The following is a 17,016-nucleotide window of genomic DNA, read 5'->3' as shown; positions in this document are numbered from 1 at the left end:
TTAGGCTTAATGAAAAAACATATCCTTTCCTACAACTTCACATACAGCATTTAAAACATGATAAATTTGAATAAAGATTTTTTTAAGTACTTGACATTCAAATAAATAAATTTTAAAAATTAGACACAAAAACTAATTAATTTTTATATTATTATTATAGAAGTTATCGCAGTCACAAAAATAATATGAAAATATAAAGTTGTGGTTTGTTAAATGATATTTAAAAATAAATCAATTATATTAATGACATTATTTGTAGAATTTTTCATTAATGAGATTAATTACTACAATAATCAAATATATATCTTACTTTATAACTTTTTGCGAAATTTTAAAAATTTAATTTACTTTTGATGAAATAAAAATAAAAAAATGGTTTATATTTTAATAGCATTTCATTAAAAAAAATATTTGACCTTGAGGTAAAAGTAAAAATGTATACTTTAAAACTTAACTGATACATATGAACTGGCAACTCTAAATAGGTGAAGGAAGGAATTTGAAGAAATAGAAAGAAGTCGCTAATTTATGCGGGACCGCGTCTTTATTTTCAGATAAAATCATTTAAGTTTTAGTGTTAATTATTAGATATAACGTGGTTCTTAGAATAAATAGCGAAGTTGGAGTAGGTATGAGTTAATTGTTTACATTCTTAAATTGTAATTAAGTGTCTAGCTTAGCTTGTTTTCTATGCAATGCATACCACATAGTGACGTAGGTAGAAAACTATAATGCACTATTACCACATACATTATTTTTATTGACTATTGATTAACTGTTGAATTGTGATTTTAATATGTAGATACCACTTTTATGTTGTTTACACTGTTGTTAATAATATTTCAGCTAAAAAAAAACATCAATATGGGGGACCAGCAATTTTTCCTAAAATGGAACGACTTTCAAACGAATATGGTGACTTCTTTCAGACATTTGAGAGACGAAAAAAGTTTCACAGACGTAAGTGTTCCATGTCTATTAGTTTTGATAGCATCTTATATTTTTATAACCTCACAGTTTGTTTGGATTCGTGATGTGTATATTGAAATTGATGTACGTACAGAAAATAATTAATTTGACTAAGTGTATAAATAAACACAAAAGTTCAAAGGATCTTATAACAATAAATAATAAAGAATTATTAAAATAATGATTGATGAGAAATTCATTATAACAAATTTAGGTAACATTCAACTTGTTGTAATTTAGAAATAATTAAATATATAATTTAAAAAAAAACAGATTGTAAAACTATCATCGTGTATCCTGTTAGAGCTAGAATGAATGGCTTCCTGTGATATTTACAAATTCTTAATTTATTGACTAAACATGAATTAATGACATCCTGTCTCAAGTCTCAAAGAGCATTTTATTTTGAAAAAATTAACAGTAATAATTCAAATTTGCATTACAACGAGTTATTATTAAAAAATTCTCATATTTGAAGGGAAATATATAATGAAAAAAAAAAATAATAAAATTAGTTCATATTTTAACTACAGGCAATTACTTTCAAGTAACATGTTGTTATATTCGTTGAATGTATCACTCCATTACTGTCTAGAATTTAATTTCAGATTCAAACATAAAAAGCTAATAATATTACACATTTTTTTTCTTTCATCGTACATCTTAAATAGATATATTTGTTTAGGAACTGTATTTTCTCTTACATTATTTGTGTACTGTAAAATTTTGGACATATAGTGATATTTTAAATTTAATTATATAAACTCACGTCTTGATGTCCGCTTTCAAGTAATTACTAATTACAAAATAACTGTATTACAATAAACATGGAGTGAAAGTAAAATATTATTTAATTTATCGATTTCCTTCATATTTAAAATGCAATATATAAGTAAGTCAATAGTTATACATTTAATTTAATATAAAAATCTTAATTATTATTTACTGATAAATGTTCTTATTTCAGGTAACACTAGCCTGTGAAGGACAGACGTGTAAAGCACACAAAATGGTCCTATCAGCTTGTAGTCCGTATTTTAAAAGTTTATTAGAGGTATGCTCTCGTGACATTTGAATATAAAATCGTTTGTCTGATCCAAGTTTGTTACTAAATAGTTAGCTTAAAAAAAATCTCTTATCTTTTCTCTTAATGTATGTAATTCTAATTTTATTATATTTTTGTCATTATCATTGTTTTATATAAACAATCTCAATTCCAGGAGAATCCTTCAAAACATCCCATTATAATCCTAAAAGATGTTTCGTATCAGCATCTGCAGGCTATCTTAGAGTTCATGTATGCCGGGGAAGTAAACGTCTCACAGGAACAATTGCCGGCCTTCCTCAAAACCGCTGCCCGTCTCAAGGTACAACAATTATCGTAATAATATAAATACTTTTTCTTATACAATTCATCGATCAATTGTTGTTACATGTCTTGCAATGTGTTATGTTGCTTGCCGTTTATATAAATTGCCAAGACTCAGTTAAACTTGTACATAAGGTTGTTAAATACTTTAAAATATTTACATTTGTCACATTTAAAACGTTTTATGTATGATAGATGAATTGTATTTTGCTGCTGTGTGATGTTTTATGTTGCTTGTTACAACTTAAAGAGTATTGAGTCGCTTTTTTGTTGCAATTTTATAATATTTTTTTATATAAAAATATGTTTTGTCTTCCAGGTAAAAGGTCTAGCAGAACCACCGCCGCAAATGCCAAGCATCAAGAGGGAGGGCTAGCAGTAAATAAATACTAGTGATTTAACACCAATGTTACAACCATTGTAAGGTTATTAATTATTTTCATAAAATACGGTCCTAAAATTATACAGAAAATATATGAAAGCAATTTTAATAACTACATCGTAGTAGTGTCTTGTTCTGTGTGAGTTATCGGTCCATAGCGTTAATGTTTGATATTCATTTGGTATTATTTGGCTTATACTAGGGACCTAATGATCGTTTAGCTAATTCAGGGCCATCACAGCCGTTTTAAGCAATACATCGTGGAATGGTTCGAGACGGCCAACAATATGTGGATGAAGCAATATAGTTTTGCTACGTTGATGTCTTTGACTGCTATATAAGTTGAATGTGTAATACTTTCGTGTAACCTTTAAGATGGACCAGCACACCGTTGTGTGCTGCCTTTACATTGTATCGAAAGGAAACGGGGAATTCGTATGATGACAATTTATCAAAGATATAAGTTATACAGGGTGTGATGCCGGACACACTTTGGTCTATCCCACTTAGTTACCTAGCAACCAAAGTTTTAGCTTATATAAACAGATCGCCCAACAAAGTGTGGCCGACATCACATCACACACCATGTACGAGAGCCAATGTCACCGTGAGCGGGAGTGTCTGTCCGTCGGTTGTGTTGGCTTTGTACCGAGTGTGTATATACTCTACCGACAGATGCCTTATAATCTAATTTCCAATACATATGTCTTATACATCAGAAGCATGTTTTATATGTAAATTTAACAGAACAGAATATATTTTAGTTATTTATAAATATTACACTTAGACATAATGTATTGGAATGCCTTAATACTTGCTTTGTTAGCATTGTAAGGTGTTCGCTGTAGCTTCAAATGATTTTTGTTATTATTGTTTTCCAACAAAGGCATAATACTTTAAATAACTCTTCTTTAGATTAAGTTTTCATTTGTCAGGAATCTTTTTTTTTTGCTATTTTTACTTAAATTAGGATTATGTTGAAATTAAATACTAAATTAGTACAAAACAGGTTTGCTGTTTATTTGATTGTGTATGCGTCTCATGTTTCTGTTTCCTTCTTGTGTTTCGTTTCTCATTTATTTGGTAATTAATTGATATTTCCTCTGGAGCTGTATTGATAGTTGTATAAATGTAAATCTGATATTTTTAGATGATGTAATGGGATGCTGGATAGATCACATGGACTAGTGAACTATGTAATGATTGAAATTATGAAAGATTTGTAATTTTAGATAATAATAAAAATAATTAATACAATTTTCTTGTCATTTTCTTCACTCTCACCAAATGAACTTTGAATCTTGATAGACATTTGAGGTGACGGGTGTTATGACCTTAACAAAATAAAATCAATAGTTCAGTTAGTCAGCATTTAATTCACGAAACAGTTCGCAATAGTAATGTTAAAGGCAGCCAAAGATCACCATCAAACAGTGTCATCAATTACATACAAGAAAGTAAATTTTTAATATTTTTTTTTATATTAATCCCGGTCTTTAATAAAACATATATATAATATATTGACATATTTTCACATATGTTTTATGTCAACAAGACGCCATACCACCATTACCAAGATCAATTGGTCTACAAAAAATGTATACTATTAAGAAATTGCAATACTATACTAGAAAGATGATTGGAAGTAGAATGACTGTGATATGCTAAATACTTTGAATAGTTGTATAACATACAGAATAAAAAAAATAGAGTTCTATTTTTAAAAATATACGTTACTGTAAGGATTTTATGACGTAAAGCCCGTGTCACTTAGTCTAATGTATTTCTAAACGAATTTGTAAAGAAAACTATAAAAAATCTCCCAACATAAGATCGTCGTGTATCCACTCGGAAAAATTACCTCTATATCCGTTATTTGAAAAGCGTTTCTTAAAATTAAAATAACAACAATAATAAAGTGATTCAATTTATTTGTTAAATTTGTATTCTGCACAATAAAAATATATATTACTGCTTTAAAAATCGAAATGCATTTTTTGGAATGACAGCAAGAAAAACATGTATTATACTATACAAACTTAGCACAGCCATTATGATAAATAAATAAATAAAGATACAATTAAAAATAAATTAATAAATTTGATTTTTAGCGTTAAAATGTAACAATATGGCAACACATAGGAACGTTTGAAATAAAAAATACGAAATACATTTCTGTACAAACTTACATTAAAGGTAACAATTTTGGTTTAATGCAAGTTTCCAGCCATAACGCGTGTAAATAAAAAGTCGTATGATGTACGCACGGCACATTATAAATAAGCAAAATAACATTAAAATGTCGTACTAAAATATGTGTTTTAATAATATAACAAGAAAAAATAATCACCACTATATATTTATATATTTGGTACAGACTTTGGTTAAATTAATTTGATATAAATTATAATTACATACGACACTGGTAACATTATAAATGCTTTATGTGACAGACATCTGTGACGCTCGCCGACACTACAGCTGACTAATAATTAAATTTTAACTACTATTGATATAAATGCTAGTGTTAAAATTACTAAACGCGTTTTGTAAGTCAGTTTAAAATTCACTGACAAGGATTTTGTTGTCAGCGTCACTTCACGGATTAATAGCAAATAAAGTGATATATATAACTTCGTATACAAAAAAAAATTAACTTAGTAGCCTTTTCATTTAGTGCATTTTATTTGAATGTTTGGTTGTACTGCATGTGATGGGATCAGTCCCTGTACCCCCGAGGGTTCTTCTCCTGCCACCTCCAGGTGTCCTCGCACATCTGGTCCAGGCTCCTGGTGGCTTTCCAGCCGAGAAGTGTCCGGGCCAGGGTTACGTCAGCGTAGTTGGCAGCGACGTCTCCAGCTCGTCGTCCCACCACTCGATAAGGAACCCGCCGCCCGCTCACACGCTCGAAGGATGACACCAGTTGGAGGACGGACTGGCCTTGACCTGTGCCTGCAGGATATTAAGACATTTGTATATAAGAACCTCATGTAAACAGATATTTAAACAGATTCAGATATAACTATCGGTATCTTTTCTCATCAACACATCGACAGACCCAGGTTGACAGCATGGAATCCTCTGAAGCTCTGGTCGTGGAACAGTTTAGCTGCTCGCAGGTGTCCATCAGCAAGGTCCACTACATGTACATAGTCCCTCACACCTGTCCCGTCCACAGTCGGATAATCCGAGCCGAACACCTGCAACTCCTGGAGACGGCCCACCGCCACCTGCAAAAAATCATAAATATATAACATATTTAAAACTTTCAATATAGTATATAAGGTAGGTTCAAAATTTCACCGTCTGATATTTATTTGTCGTTGTTTGTGAAAAACTATGAATCTGATTGGACTTCAATATCTGTTATACATTTCGTTGGCTAATAACCTAGAGTCTCTGAACCCTTGGAATATGAATTAACTTTTTTGGACAAACAAATGTGCATTCGTATCACATAGACTGTAAACCGAGATGAGTTCAATCACTTACAATACAGACTTGAGTCTAGAGCGTAATATAGGGTTGCGTTATTATTGTCAATAAAACTAATGATCACGTACAGGAGAACAGTGGTGGATTTATTCACTGACAGGAATAGGAGCGTTGTAGGTTATAGCTCATTTGGTGGATACTGAAACATTACACACTATACTAACAATTTAATAATTTTTTTAAGAAAAAGAGTCACTCTGGGAGCAATTTGAAGAGGTTCTACGTGCTATACCAGCTGCTGAGGTAATCATAGTTGGGGGGGACTTAAATGGCCACGTAGGTAGGGCTGCGGAAACGTTTGACCGTGTACACGGTGGTTTTGGTTATGGCCGCCGCAATGCAGAGGGAGAAAATATTCTCAGAACCTGTATTGCGTCTGACTTAGCCGTCGTGAACACGTTCTTCCAGAAGACTCCACAGCACCTTATCACGTATAAGAGCGGGTTCCACTCAACCCAAATAGATTATCTGCTGACCAGACGGTGTCATATCGGCAAGGTGACTAACTGTAAAGTCATTCCTGGTGAAAGCCTGACGGCCCAACATCGACTTTTTGTCATGGACTATGTCGTTACCCCGAAAAAGAAAGTGGCCGAGAAACGTAAGGCTCGCATCAGGTGGTGGTTGCTGAATGGAACGATGCAGACCAGTTTTCGGGCAGAGGTTGAGAGTCAAAATCTGTCGACTAATACCGAAACTGCTCAGGAAGTTTGGGATCGAGCCCAGTCAGCAATTATCACAGCAGGTAAACGAGTTCTAGGCCTTTCTAGGGGGGGACGGGTCATTGACAAGGAGACATGGTGGTGGAATGACAAAGTGCAGGAGGTGATTCGTGAAAAGATGAGTGCCTTTAAGAAGTGGCAGCAATCAAACTGCCAGTAAAAGGGCTGTAGCCAGAGCCCGCAGTGACAGGTTATCACCGTTATATGATATACTTGAAACTGCGGAGGGGCAGAAGCTCGTTTACAGAGTGCGTGAGTGTGAGAGTGTACTGTCTCGGAATGTCAATATGGATTTCAGCCAGGATCGGGCTCCTTGGACGCCATTTTTGCCATCAGAAATCTGATGGAGGCGTACAGGGAAAAAAGGAGAGCTCTGCATGTCGCAATCCTAGATCAATTTTTATTTCTTGGATAACTAATAATTGAGGGTAGGTGAAATTATCAGGTGTCACCCGCATAACCTGCGTAGCCACCTGTACAAGTGTAGTCACAACAAGGAGTGTCAGTTGGTATAAATAGAGGCGATTACAGATCACGGATAGAGTCACTTGAACCGCTGCAGGGATCGGAGCTCTTCGAAGCAAGGGATCCGGCAAACCGTCTACGAGGTTACCTCCAAGAGTCCGAGATCCTGACGACATTCAAGAATACATGCATCGGTGACGTCAGTTATGCTGATGTCACTCTTTGAAAAAAACGACAGTGACTCGTACTCCGACATATATGTATATATACACTTAACTATATTTTGTATACAATTCAATTTGTAATAATACCTGTGATATATAAGGCATCAGGTTGTTGGGAGGTCCTGTCGGATCCTCACCTATCCTGCCGCTGATATGAGCTCCTACGGGATTGAAGTAACGGAGAGATACGATCTTCCAGTTCTGGAAAGAAGACAGCACCAATTATCTTACAAGTCACAACAATAGTACAATACGATCGGATAAAGTAAAAGTTACTATATTATGCTTAAATAAGACATATTAATTCTGGTTAAAAATACGAATGATTTCTTTAGTCACATATAACGAACAAACTGTATATTTTTTTGAGGGTAGTCACAGTTTCTCGACCAGCCATGAAAAGGCCAGGCGAAAAGCTCTTTTTTGTCTCATATACAGCTACTGATCTTTCTCATTAATTCTCCGCTAATTTTTCTCTACCTTTTAACACTTTAAATTTCATAATACACGTTATATTGATTGAGGAATTTAAAAAGACCTTCATGTGCCAGTACAGCTCAGTTGGCAAAGCGACCTGAACGCAATAACATGAAAGTAGCAGGTTCAAATACTGTTTGAAAATTTCACAATTCCTTATATAAATGTAGTTTTAGTACTTAAAATATAATTATAAATGGCATATAGGAATGACCTGGTCGCTGCTGCACAGATCTTTCATTATCTCCTCACAGAAGTATTTGGTCTTGCCGTAAGGGTTGGTGATGCCCCCACCTGTAGGGTGGTTCTCATCCAGGGGTAACCTCTGCGGGTCTCCGTAGACTGTGCAGGATGAGCTGTACACCAGCTTGTAGACGTTGTGGGCTCGCATTGACTGGAGGTTAAGAGCACTATTAATATATGTCATTTTACTATATCCGGTGTGGACTACTAATGACGTAAAACACATTAAACAGTAAATAATAGTATAATTTTACTTGTCTGTGACATCATTTGTATCGTATGTGTAGTAATGAATTGATAATATATTTTTCAGTAGTTAATCACTTGAAAAGCGATTTCTATGTGAAGCCTGTAGTTTTATTTAGAATTAATGTTAGTAGTTTCTTATTAAATTAAACGCCCCGTAGACAATGCCATAGAATTAATATTAGTACAGAAAAAATTATTGTAGTACAATTAGTATGTAGTGCTTTAAATATCAGAATACATACATATATAAGGACATACAAATGATTTTCTTATATATGATGTATATATATTTAGGGAACACACATTTAATTTGAACCGATCCTTAAAATTCCCGAACGCACCCGAAGTGACGTTAAAGCGATGACATCTGGTTTGCTCACTTTTACGCGGGAAAATGTTTTGTCGACGTGACTCGTGTCTTTGTAAATTGAATTTTACTTGTTTAAGGTGTTTTGATTACGGATAATAACGAGTTTATTCTAGTTAAAAGTACTGGCTTTATAAGACAACTTTATTTTTTTTTATAATTTTGTTAGAAACCTAAATATACATTTACCTCCAGCAAGGTGCAGGTCCCGCTAATGTTGGCCTGGTAATACTCCAGCGGCTTCTGGACCGACTCCCCCACCGCTTTTAACGCGGCAAAGTGTATCACGCAGTCTATTTTATGCTGTTAAATAACACATTGAATCTTACCATTAAAATAATATGATATTTAATTTAAAGTGATATATTTTTTATGAGAGTTATTATATTCCTATATATCGTCTCGCTTACATTATCAAATATTTTGTCCAGTCCGTTCCTATCTCTGATGTCGATGTCGTAGAAATGTATGTGTCTGTCCGTCATCTCCTCTATCCTCAACAACGGCTCCGGTTTCTTGACGCCATCACCTCTTGAACGACAAACGTTATATGTTGAGGAAAAGATAAATTTATTTATTTTACAAACTATTTTCATAAAGACAGTCTTTTAAATTGTTCATATTACTTTTCAATGACATATGCATAGTATGTTATATATATCAGGCACCATCACGGAGAATCCATGGAATGCTGAGAGGTTTCGTCTGCTATCTCCAATCCAATCCAATTTCAAATATAGTATATAAATAAAATATAGCATTTGTAGATACCAGGAAAATAAAGTTTTACTCTGAACTAAACTAGTAATTACCGTCACATTACTTATCATCATCTTCTTTGTTAAAGGCATCACAACACATTCAGTTTTAAATGTCTAAGTATTTGTTTTCATTCACAAAAGTTAATACTATGCGAGACCATTTATCAATGAGAAACTTTAGACTATCGTTATTCAGTTTGTTACTGTAAGTAACGCTTACTTTTCTGTTGTCATAGCTATATTATATTTTCTATCAGCTTGTATAGCTCGGACTCACCTGTAAGCGTTGCTGAGGTTGTCAACGACTATGATATCAACGTCTTTTTCTTCCAGCAATGCGATCACGGTGTGAGAGCCGACGTAACCCGCCCCGCCGGTCACTAATATCGACATGCTGTAATATATTACACTAACGTAATAATGGAATATATATAAGATACGCTTACCATAGGTTTGCACAGTCACACTACACACGCAACGTCTCAAGTTTCTCATTCAACGTTATTACTATGTGTTAAGATTTATGAATGAAGTACTGCTAACGTGCGTTATGAAGTGTGACGTTGCGAACTTATAGTAAGCGTACATTTGTTTAAAAATAACCAAAAATAAGAACGTCTACATCATTTGATCATTCGTTTATTTTTCATTGGACGTGAATTTTAATTTTACATACATAAAAACATACAATCTTCCATAACATTACATACACATTCCTTAAAACAAAATGAAATAAATCGTACCTTATATGACGTACATCTATCTATTGAGTTATATTGAATCATTGTGTGTAGATTGTTCCATTAAAACACAAGGTTACTAAAGAGCCGTCTGAGCTATTTAAATCTAAAACCTTATACAATATTGACAGACGTATTATATTATGTGTATCCTTAAAATAAAATAAACTAAACGGACATAAGGAATTGAGGAACTAAAAGAAAAACGAAAATGTAGAAAAATTTAAATTATTTTTGCAATAAAAAATTCATGGTAGAAGTTTCATTGACAAACATAAAAATGTATACTAAGCGTAACTGTTTTTTCTCATACTATAAAACTTACGCCTTCCCTTATTATACTAAAAAAATTTAATTATCTATTATACGAACATGTACTTCAATATGAATATCTTGCTACTATAATAATGAATTATCTCGTGGTTATTTTTGTCGGGAGTGAAGTAGGAATCTAAGACCTGTATTTTATGATATGCAGGACGTGGACCTGCTATGTACTCGTAACATCTTCATTGCGCGCCACTCGTTGTATTTACATTGTCATAACCTATTTAAACGAGTGCCACTTCAATACTGAAATCTATATACATATGTGTATATACTATGTGTGTGTGTGTGTGTGTCTGTGTGTGTGTGCGTGTGTGTGTGTGTGTCAGTCTATTGACTGCCGTTTCCAGATTTTCTCTCATACCGCTACATAAAATAAACAAATCGATTTAAATTTGAGAACGACCTCTTTGGTGTTGATAAAAAGGAAACGAAACTTATTTCGATTCTATGACAGATACACTTCCGTTTTAAAAGTGTTCTTATCAAACAGCTGACATAATTTTGAAATATTGCTCATAGATATTTAACATAAAATGGGATATCGATATATGGCTTAATTTTATAACATGAAATAGGAAAATAAAACGTTTTTCAGATAACAATAAGGTCGTTTTTCAATTGTTACGTTAACATTTCATTAATAAATAAGCCGGGACAATAAACGTCCACGGTTATAAATCATACAAAGTTAAGTACAACAATAATCAACTCTAATTGTGATATATTTAAGGATTGTTTTGTATTGCATGCACAATAAACTATGGATATTGAAAATATCAAACGATTTGTAACGTCTTAACGCAATAAAACGGTTGAAACGATAAAAAAAAGTATCCCGAGTAAGCGGTAACCGCGATGTAATGTAAATTGTGATAACACTAGTTTAACTAAACACTTGAAAGACGTAATTAAATTGTTACATTCAAAAGGTAAAAAAATAATAGTCTGGAGTCTCCCGTTAATAATTATTATTTTTATTATGTATAGAAAACAAAACTTCAATAACTATGATGGTATAGACAATCTGTGTTTCCTTGACTTGAAGCAACGAACAATAAAGTAACATATTCTTTATCAAAATGTATTAAGGACTTACGCATGTTTTGTAATTATGTTAAAAAAATTGTATCGTTCGATAACATCTAGAAAGCCCAGCCCGAAAAAAAAAACATTAACATAGAAAAATAATTAAAATAGAAGATAGAAACGATGTAAATGAAATGACATTAGGACAGATAATATTTACGAGCGAAGATAATAAAATCCTTACGATAAACATTGATCGTAATGAAACAATGTAGTTTTGTTAAAAAATATATATATATTTTTTTTTATAAATACTTAAAATATAATTTCGTCTTATTGAGGTTTTTAAATTTGCTATATCCTCCCAAATTAAAAAAAACATATATGATTTTTTTGTTTAAAATATATATGAGACCATTTTTATAAGTTACGACATACAAAAAAATGTTACTTTGACATTTTAATCTTGTACAAGAGTATTAGTAAGAGTATAGTCTTAGTAAAAATTTTCTTTTAATTAAAAATAAAAAACATTAAGATATCTCGATTTGCGAAATAATTGAAATAAATTCATTAAATAATTTCATTATAATACTTTGTAATAATGTAACCGTGTAATTTTAATGGCACTAAAACTATATTTATTTTAAAATTATAAGTTCTGTAATTATAATGGAATTAAAATTACATTTATTTTTAAATAACAAATTCTGATAAAATAAGCGTTAAAATTTAACTAATTTAAGGAAAAATTTCTAACACTGGAACAAAGTAGCAAACTACTATTATATAATTACAACAATACAAAATAAAATATAAAGAAATAAAACCTTATTTTAACTGCACGTGTTTAATTCGGTCTAAAATTAACATATTTACAATAAGTAACTGATTAAATTTGCGATAGGTATATATATATATATATATATATATATATCACTATATAAATGGGCGCGTAAATAAATTTGTCACATCAATTATCTTACTTTAAACATTTTCGAGAAGATAATAATTTAAGTTCAAACTCTGTAAAAAATATTCATTCATTCCATTCAGGAAATGTTTACACACTGACTTTTATATAGCATTATTAATATAGGAAAAATATTATACTAAAATAATTAAGTCTGAAAGGACACTATATCATGTTGAAAATAGCTTCGTCGCTAATGTAATGTGAATAAATAATAATAATAAGTGGAATGCACAAGACATTTAAAACCTCGTGTGACTTTCATGACGTTTACATATAGAGTAAAATTCAGAAAAAAAAAGTAAAAACTTATAACAATAAAACCGTTATATGAAATAAAATAACGCATTACAAAAAAAATATATTACCTACATAAAATATAAATGAATTAGACTTACATTTTCTGTCTTTGGCTTTGTATTTTGTGCAGAAAAAAAAAAATAAAAAAGGCGCGCGTCTGTCACAATGGCGTCAGTTTGACTGAACAGTGAACTCTGTATAGCAGAGTTATCAAAATGTTTCTATTACGAGATTACATTATCAGCATGTATCAAATTCGTCAAGTGCTATATTGTTTTGTAATGCGTGATATAAGCTGACATATTTGTATTTTTTTGATTGATTATTTTTCAATCGATGTTTAATAAGACATCTCTGCGAGTATATTATCTTGAGATTACGTTCATTAGTTGTGTTTAGTCGGATTGTATTTTCAATTCCAGAATGGTTTTTTTTTTGTCTTCATTTTTATGACTACCAAATACCATATGAACTTAGTACGAAGTTCAATGACGCGTTTTTTATTTCATAATTAATTAGCTAACCCATTTATTACAAAATAAACTTTATGAAGACCTTTTTGTCTTAATATAGTTATTTCCCTTAACTTATTATAAGACGAATTAGAAAAACCATTGTTACCGTTTGAACGGTGCATTTTTACTTTTTAGACTTCTCTGAAGCATATAGAATCTTAGTGGCGCGAAAGTTGGCATCTATTTTGGCAGAACTCGAATAAAAGTTACCCTTAAACCTTTTGATTATAAACTGATCGTTTAAAATGTATGTTACATTCCTCTATTTTTGGTTCTAATCCTAACCATTTGAGCTGTAAAGTTAAATTCTTACAACATAACCTATAATGACAAAACCAGTGGAGTAATGTACTGAGTAATATATCCCAATAGACTTTTAGGATGAACTTTTAAACCTTCACTTATACTTGAAATTAAATGAATTATATGTGCTTTGTTATTTAATTGTTACGAGTGTGACATATACCCTGCTGACCAAAAATTTGTGACCATCAACATCGAAATAGAAAAAAAAAACTTCAAATACACACAAGAGATTTGATTGCCAATATAAATGTTTATTTACTTATGAGCGTACCTTAAGAAAAAATCAAAAATAATGAAATTTGAGTCAATTATACGTTAAAAATAATTTCCGTTTTTAAACTAACTTCAACGAAAAAAAAATCTCGCCTAGTCTCGGCATATAAGCGATAATTTATCGATAATAACCTGTGACGCTTTATTCCAATCCTGTAAAGCCTCCCGCAAATCTTCTTGTAAACATGAAGAAGACGTGTACCCATGATAATCAAGCTTTTCCCACTAAAGCTCGTTTGGGCTGAGATCCTGCTCTTTGAGGGGGCCACACCACGTAGTTATACACTCTTTTTGTTTTTTTTTTTATGTTATAAATACACCCAGCGTAATTCTTAACTATGCTTTGAACCATTAATCATTATTATGTCGAGAAATAGATCAATTTCCAATCCATGCTAAACCAGGATTCTTGCTGCTTCTTCTTGATGATCACTTCAATTCGTACGTAATAGCTAGTTCCACGGTCTCACATGCGACCGCAGGCTATATGGGAACCGTAGTCAGGTATCATTTTAGGCTCTAAGTAGCACAAAAATATCTTATTTTGTACCAAATATTTTATGTTTAGATTCATCTTTCAATATATTTTTTTTAAGCCTTCAGACCAGTCACGTTGGGTAATAAATCTTCCCGAGTTTCGGTTTCTGTAGGTTTTGTGGTTTAGTAGGGACTAAATAATATTTTACAATCTTTTTTTTTTAGTTTCGTTTTGTCTATTGCTGTCAGCCCTATTGTATTGGCTGTTACAGCGTCACCGGGAGAGGTGGGTGGCCCGATGAGACCAACCCGTTTAATTCGGGCCCGACAGGGGATACGCGCGTCCCAAGGGTGCCTCTAAGAGGCCCGAACTCGGCTGAGGACGTCGTTGAAGTGAAGCATGGCATCGGAAGAAAGGATTGCATGACGCCCCGACATTGTGTAAAACATCAATGGCAAAAAAACTTTCGCAGCTCATTTCACGCGCTCCTGTCATTTTGAGATATCTTTAAAGTAGTGATGACAAGGTCCACCTTAATAATGTTACTGAATGAGTCCATGTAAACTCAGTTAGTGAATATGTTTTAGATAGCGTAAATAACCCTGATGGTCAGTTAGCACGGAAACAAGCCAGAATAATCAGCAATGAGCGGATCATGAAAATTTTAAAACAACTCTACTGCTTGGTCCCTATATAATTTTAGACTAAAATAGTAACAAATGAATGACTCATATCAAATACACGTTCTTTATATCAAATAGATGGACGGATGTTCTAAAAAACTTTGTCATATGTGCCTACACTTGAAATTTTTGTTGGTTATAGAGATTTCAATTTAATTTATAATTAAACTTTTCACAATAGCTATATGATATTTACATCGAAAAGGTCACATATGTTTGTATAATTCAGTTTAATAGCATTCAAAAACTAAAAATAACTTACAATGAATTTCTGCACTAAGCACAGAGTAAAGACAAGAATTATATTGTTTTGGAAATTAGGTTATATGATTATTTTGCCTTTGGTACATTTTATCTACACTAATAAAAAAAAATGAGTCTTTTTGAGATTTTAAATGAGCAGCTTTTCACTGAACACATTTGTGGACATACATGATCAAAAATGCAATTTTTTAAATTTGTCTGTCTGTTTGTTCCATCTTATTGTTGGAATTGCTCAACTATTTATGACAGGAATTCCGATGACAGGTAGATAATCTCATAAGAAGTGACTTAGGCTATATTTTAACCAATTTTTAAAAAGAGAATTTTTTTCAATTTGACTTTGTTTATCATATTACTCTTTCAACTAAAGATTTGCAAATCACATCCAAAAATTTTTTGATCATATTATCAGTTGCTTTGTAGAATATTGAAAAAAAAAATATTATATCAAAAATTTATATTAATATAAAGAGTTGTCTCAAAATAATAAAATTTATGTGATGTTACTATAATTGATATGGTGTAGTGACTATTTAAAAATAATTTTACATAAAGAATAAGTAAAAACTAAAAACTAAAAAAACAATCGATTATTTTATGAAATTTTTCAATTAGTCACATTTTAACATAGTTATTTAAATAATAAAGAAAATTTATATTGGTGTTCAGCAGAAATATGTAAAAACCAAAATCTATTCAACCAGAGAGCACAACCCATATGACTAAAAATGAAGGTAAGTTATCAATTTAATTCTTAATCTCTTGATTAAATTCGATTATTTTCAGTGAATCAGAAGCGTTTCAACATTATTTAAAATTTCCAATTAACATTAAATACTCACATTCAGCTCGATGCTACCAAGTACTGAACATTACGTGCCCTGACAGTCTATTCCGGTTAAAACTACATTCGTCACTTGTTTACATTCACATTACGTAGATTCTACAATTCAGTCTGAAAGTAAACATTTGATTAACACCAAACAAAACTTCATTTGATAACATTCTCTGGTCATAACGTCAATTAATACATGTACATAAAGGGGTTCGAGAGAGTTTTGTAATTTATGACAGCTACATATTTTTATCTTTTTAATAAAATAACATATATAAAAATAATATTTACCATAACTAAGGTTGCAAAAATTAAAACATAATAATACTATTTTTGAAGTTTGTACTAAATAATGTCAAACGTCTCTATTAACGTTCAGGAATAAGAAATTCTTATGAAAATTATTTATTCTTTGATTAACATAAATTTATTTTATAAATGTGTATATTTTAATATTATTCTCTTTATTAAGAAGTAAATATATAAGTACAACCATTTTTTTTTTCGAAATATTTAACCATCGACTTAATATTTAATAGCAACCATGTGTAAGATAAAAATTAAGAAAAG

The 17,016-nt window shown here is 31.5% G+C and overlaps 2 protein-coding genes across 5 annotated transcripts; one reads left to right on the top strand and one right to left on the bottom strand.

The window, feature by feature from the left end:
* The first annotated feature begins 470 nt into the window (after window positions 1-470).
* Window positions 471-3,977, top strand: LOC116775195 (longitudinals lacking protein-like). Of its 2 annotated transcripts, none has more exons than XM_032668040.2 (5): window positions 471-629; window positions 847-960; window positions 1,937-2,023; window positions 2,190-2,336; window positions 2,658-3,977. In XM_032668040.2, the coding sequence occupies exons 2-5, from the start codon at window positions 865-867 to the stop codon at window positions 2,712-2,714; spliced, it is 387 nt and encodes a 128-aa protein (XP_032523931.1). In that variant the 5' UTR covers window positions 471-629; window positions 847-864; the 3' UTR covers window positions 2,715-3,977. The 2 variants fall into 2 exon arrangements, with proteins under 2 accessions (XP_032523931.1, XP_061380530.1); XM_061524546.1 differs by having other exon boundaries at window positions 475-625.
* Window positions 3,978-4,631: 654 nt separating this feature from the next.
* On the bottom strand, window positions 4,632-16,791 carry LOC116775105 (UDP-glucose 4-epimerase). 3 transcript variants are annotated; one of them, XM_032667922.2, is made up of 9 exons: window positions 16,738-16,791; window positions 16,454-16,566; window positions 10,001-10,117; window positions 9,373-9,493; window positions 9,152-9,265; window positions 8,318-8,497; window positions 7,714-7,827; window positions 5,779-5,950; window positions 4,632-5,672 (listed from the first exon to the last, which is right to left on the bottom strand). In XM_032667922.2, the coding sequence occupies exons 3-9, from the start codon at window positions 10,114-10,116 to the stop codon at window positions 5,440-5,442; spliced, it is 1,050 nt and encodes a 349-aa protein (XP_032523813.2). In that variant the 5' UTR covers window position 10,117; window positions 16,454-16,566; window positions 16,738-16,791; the 3' UTR covers window positions 4,632-5,439. The 3 variants fall into 3 exon arrangements, with proteins under 3 accessions (XP_032523813.2, XP_032523814.2, XP_061380529.1); XM_032667923.2 differs by lacking the exons at window positions 16,454-16,566; window positions 16,738-16,791 and adding an exon at window positions 13,191-13,500; XM_061524545.1 differs by lacking the exons at window positions 16,454-16,566; window positions 16,738-16,791 and having other exon boundaries at window positions 9,373-9,491.
* Window positions 16,792-17,016: the final 225 nt, after the last annotated feature.

Source organism: Danaus plexippus, chromosome 25, assembly GCF_018135715.1.
Source record: "Danaus plexippus chromosome 25, MEX_DaPlex, whole genome shotgun sequence".
NCBI classification, from domain to species: Eukaryota; Metazoa; Arthropoda; class Insecta; order Lepidoptera; family Nymphalidae; genus Danaus; species Danaus plexippus.
The sequence above is the reverse complement of the archived record's forward strand: the minus strand, read 5'-3'. Positions and strand labels throughout refer to the sequence as shown.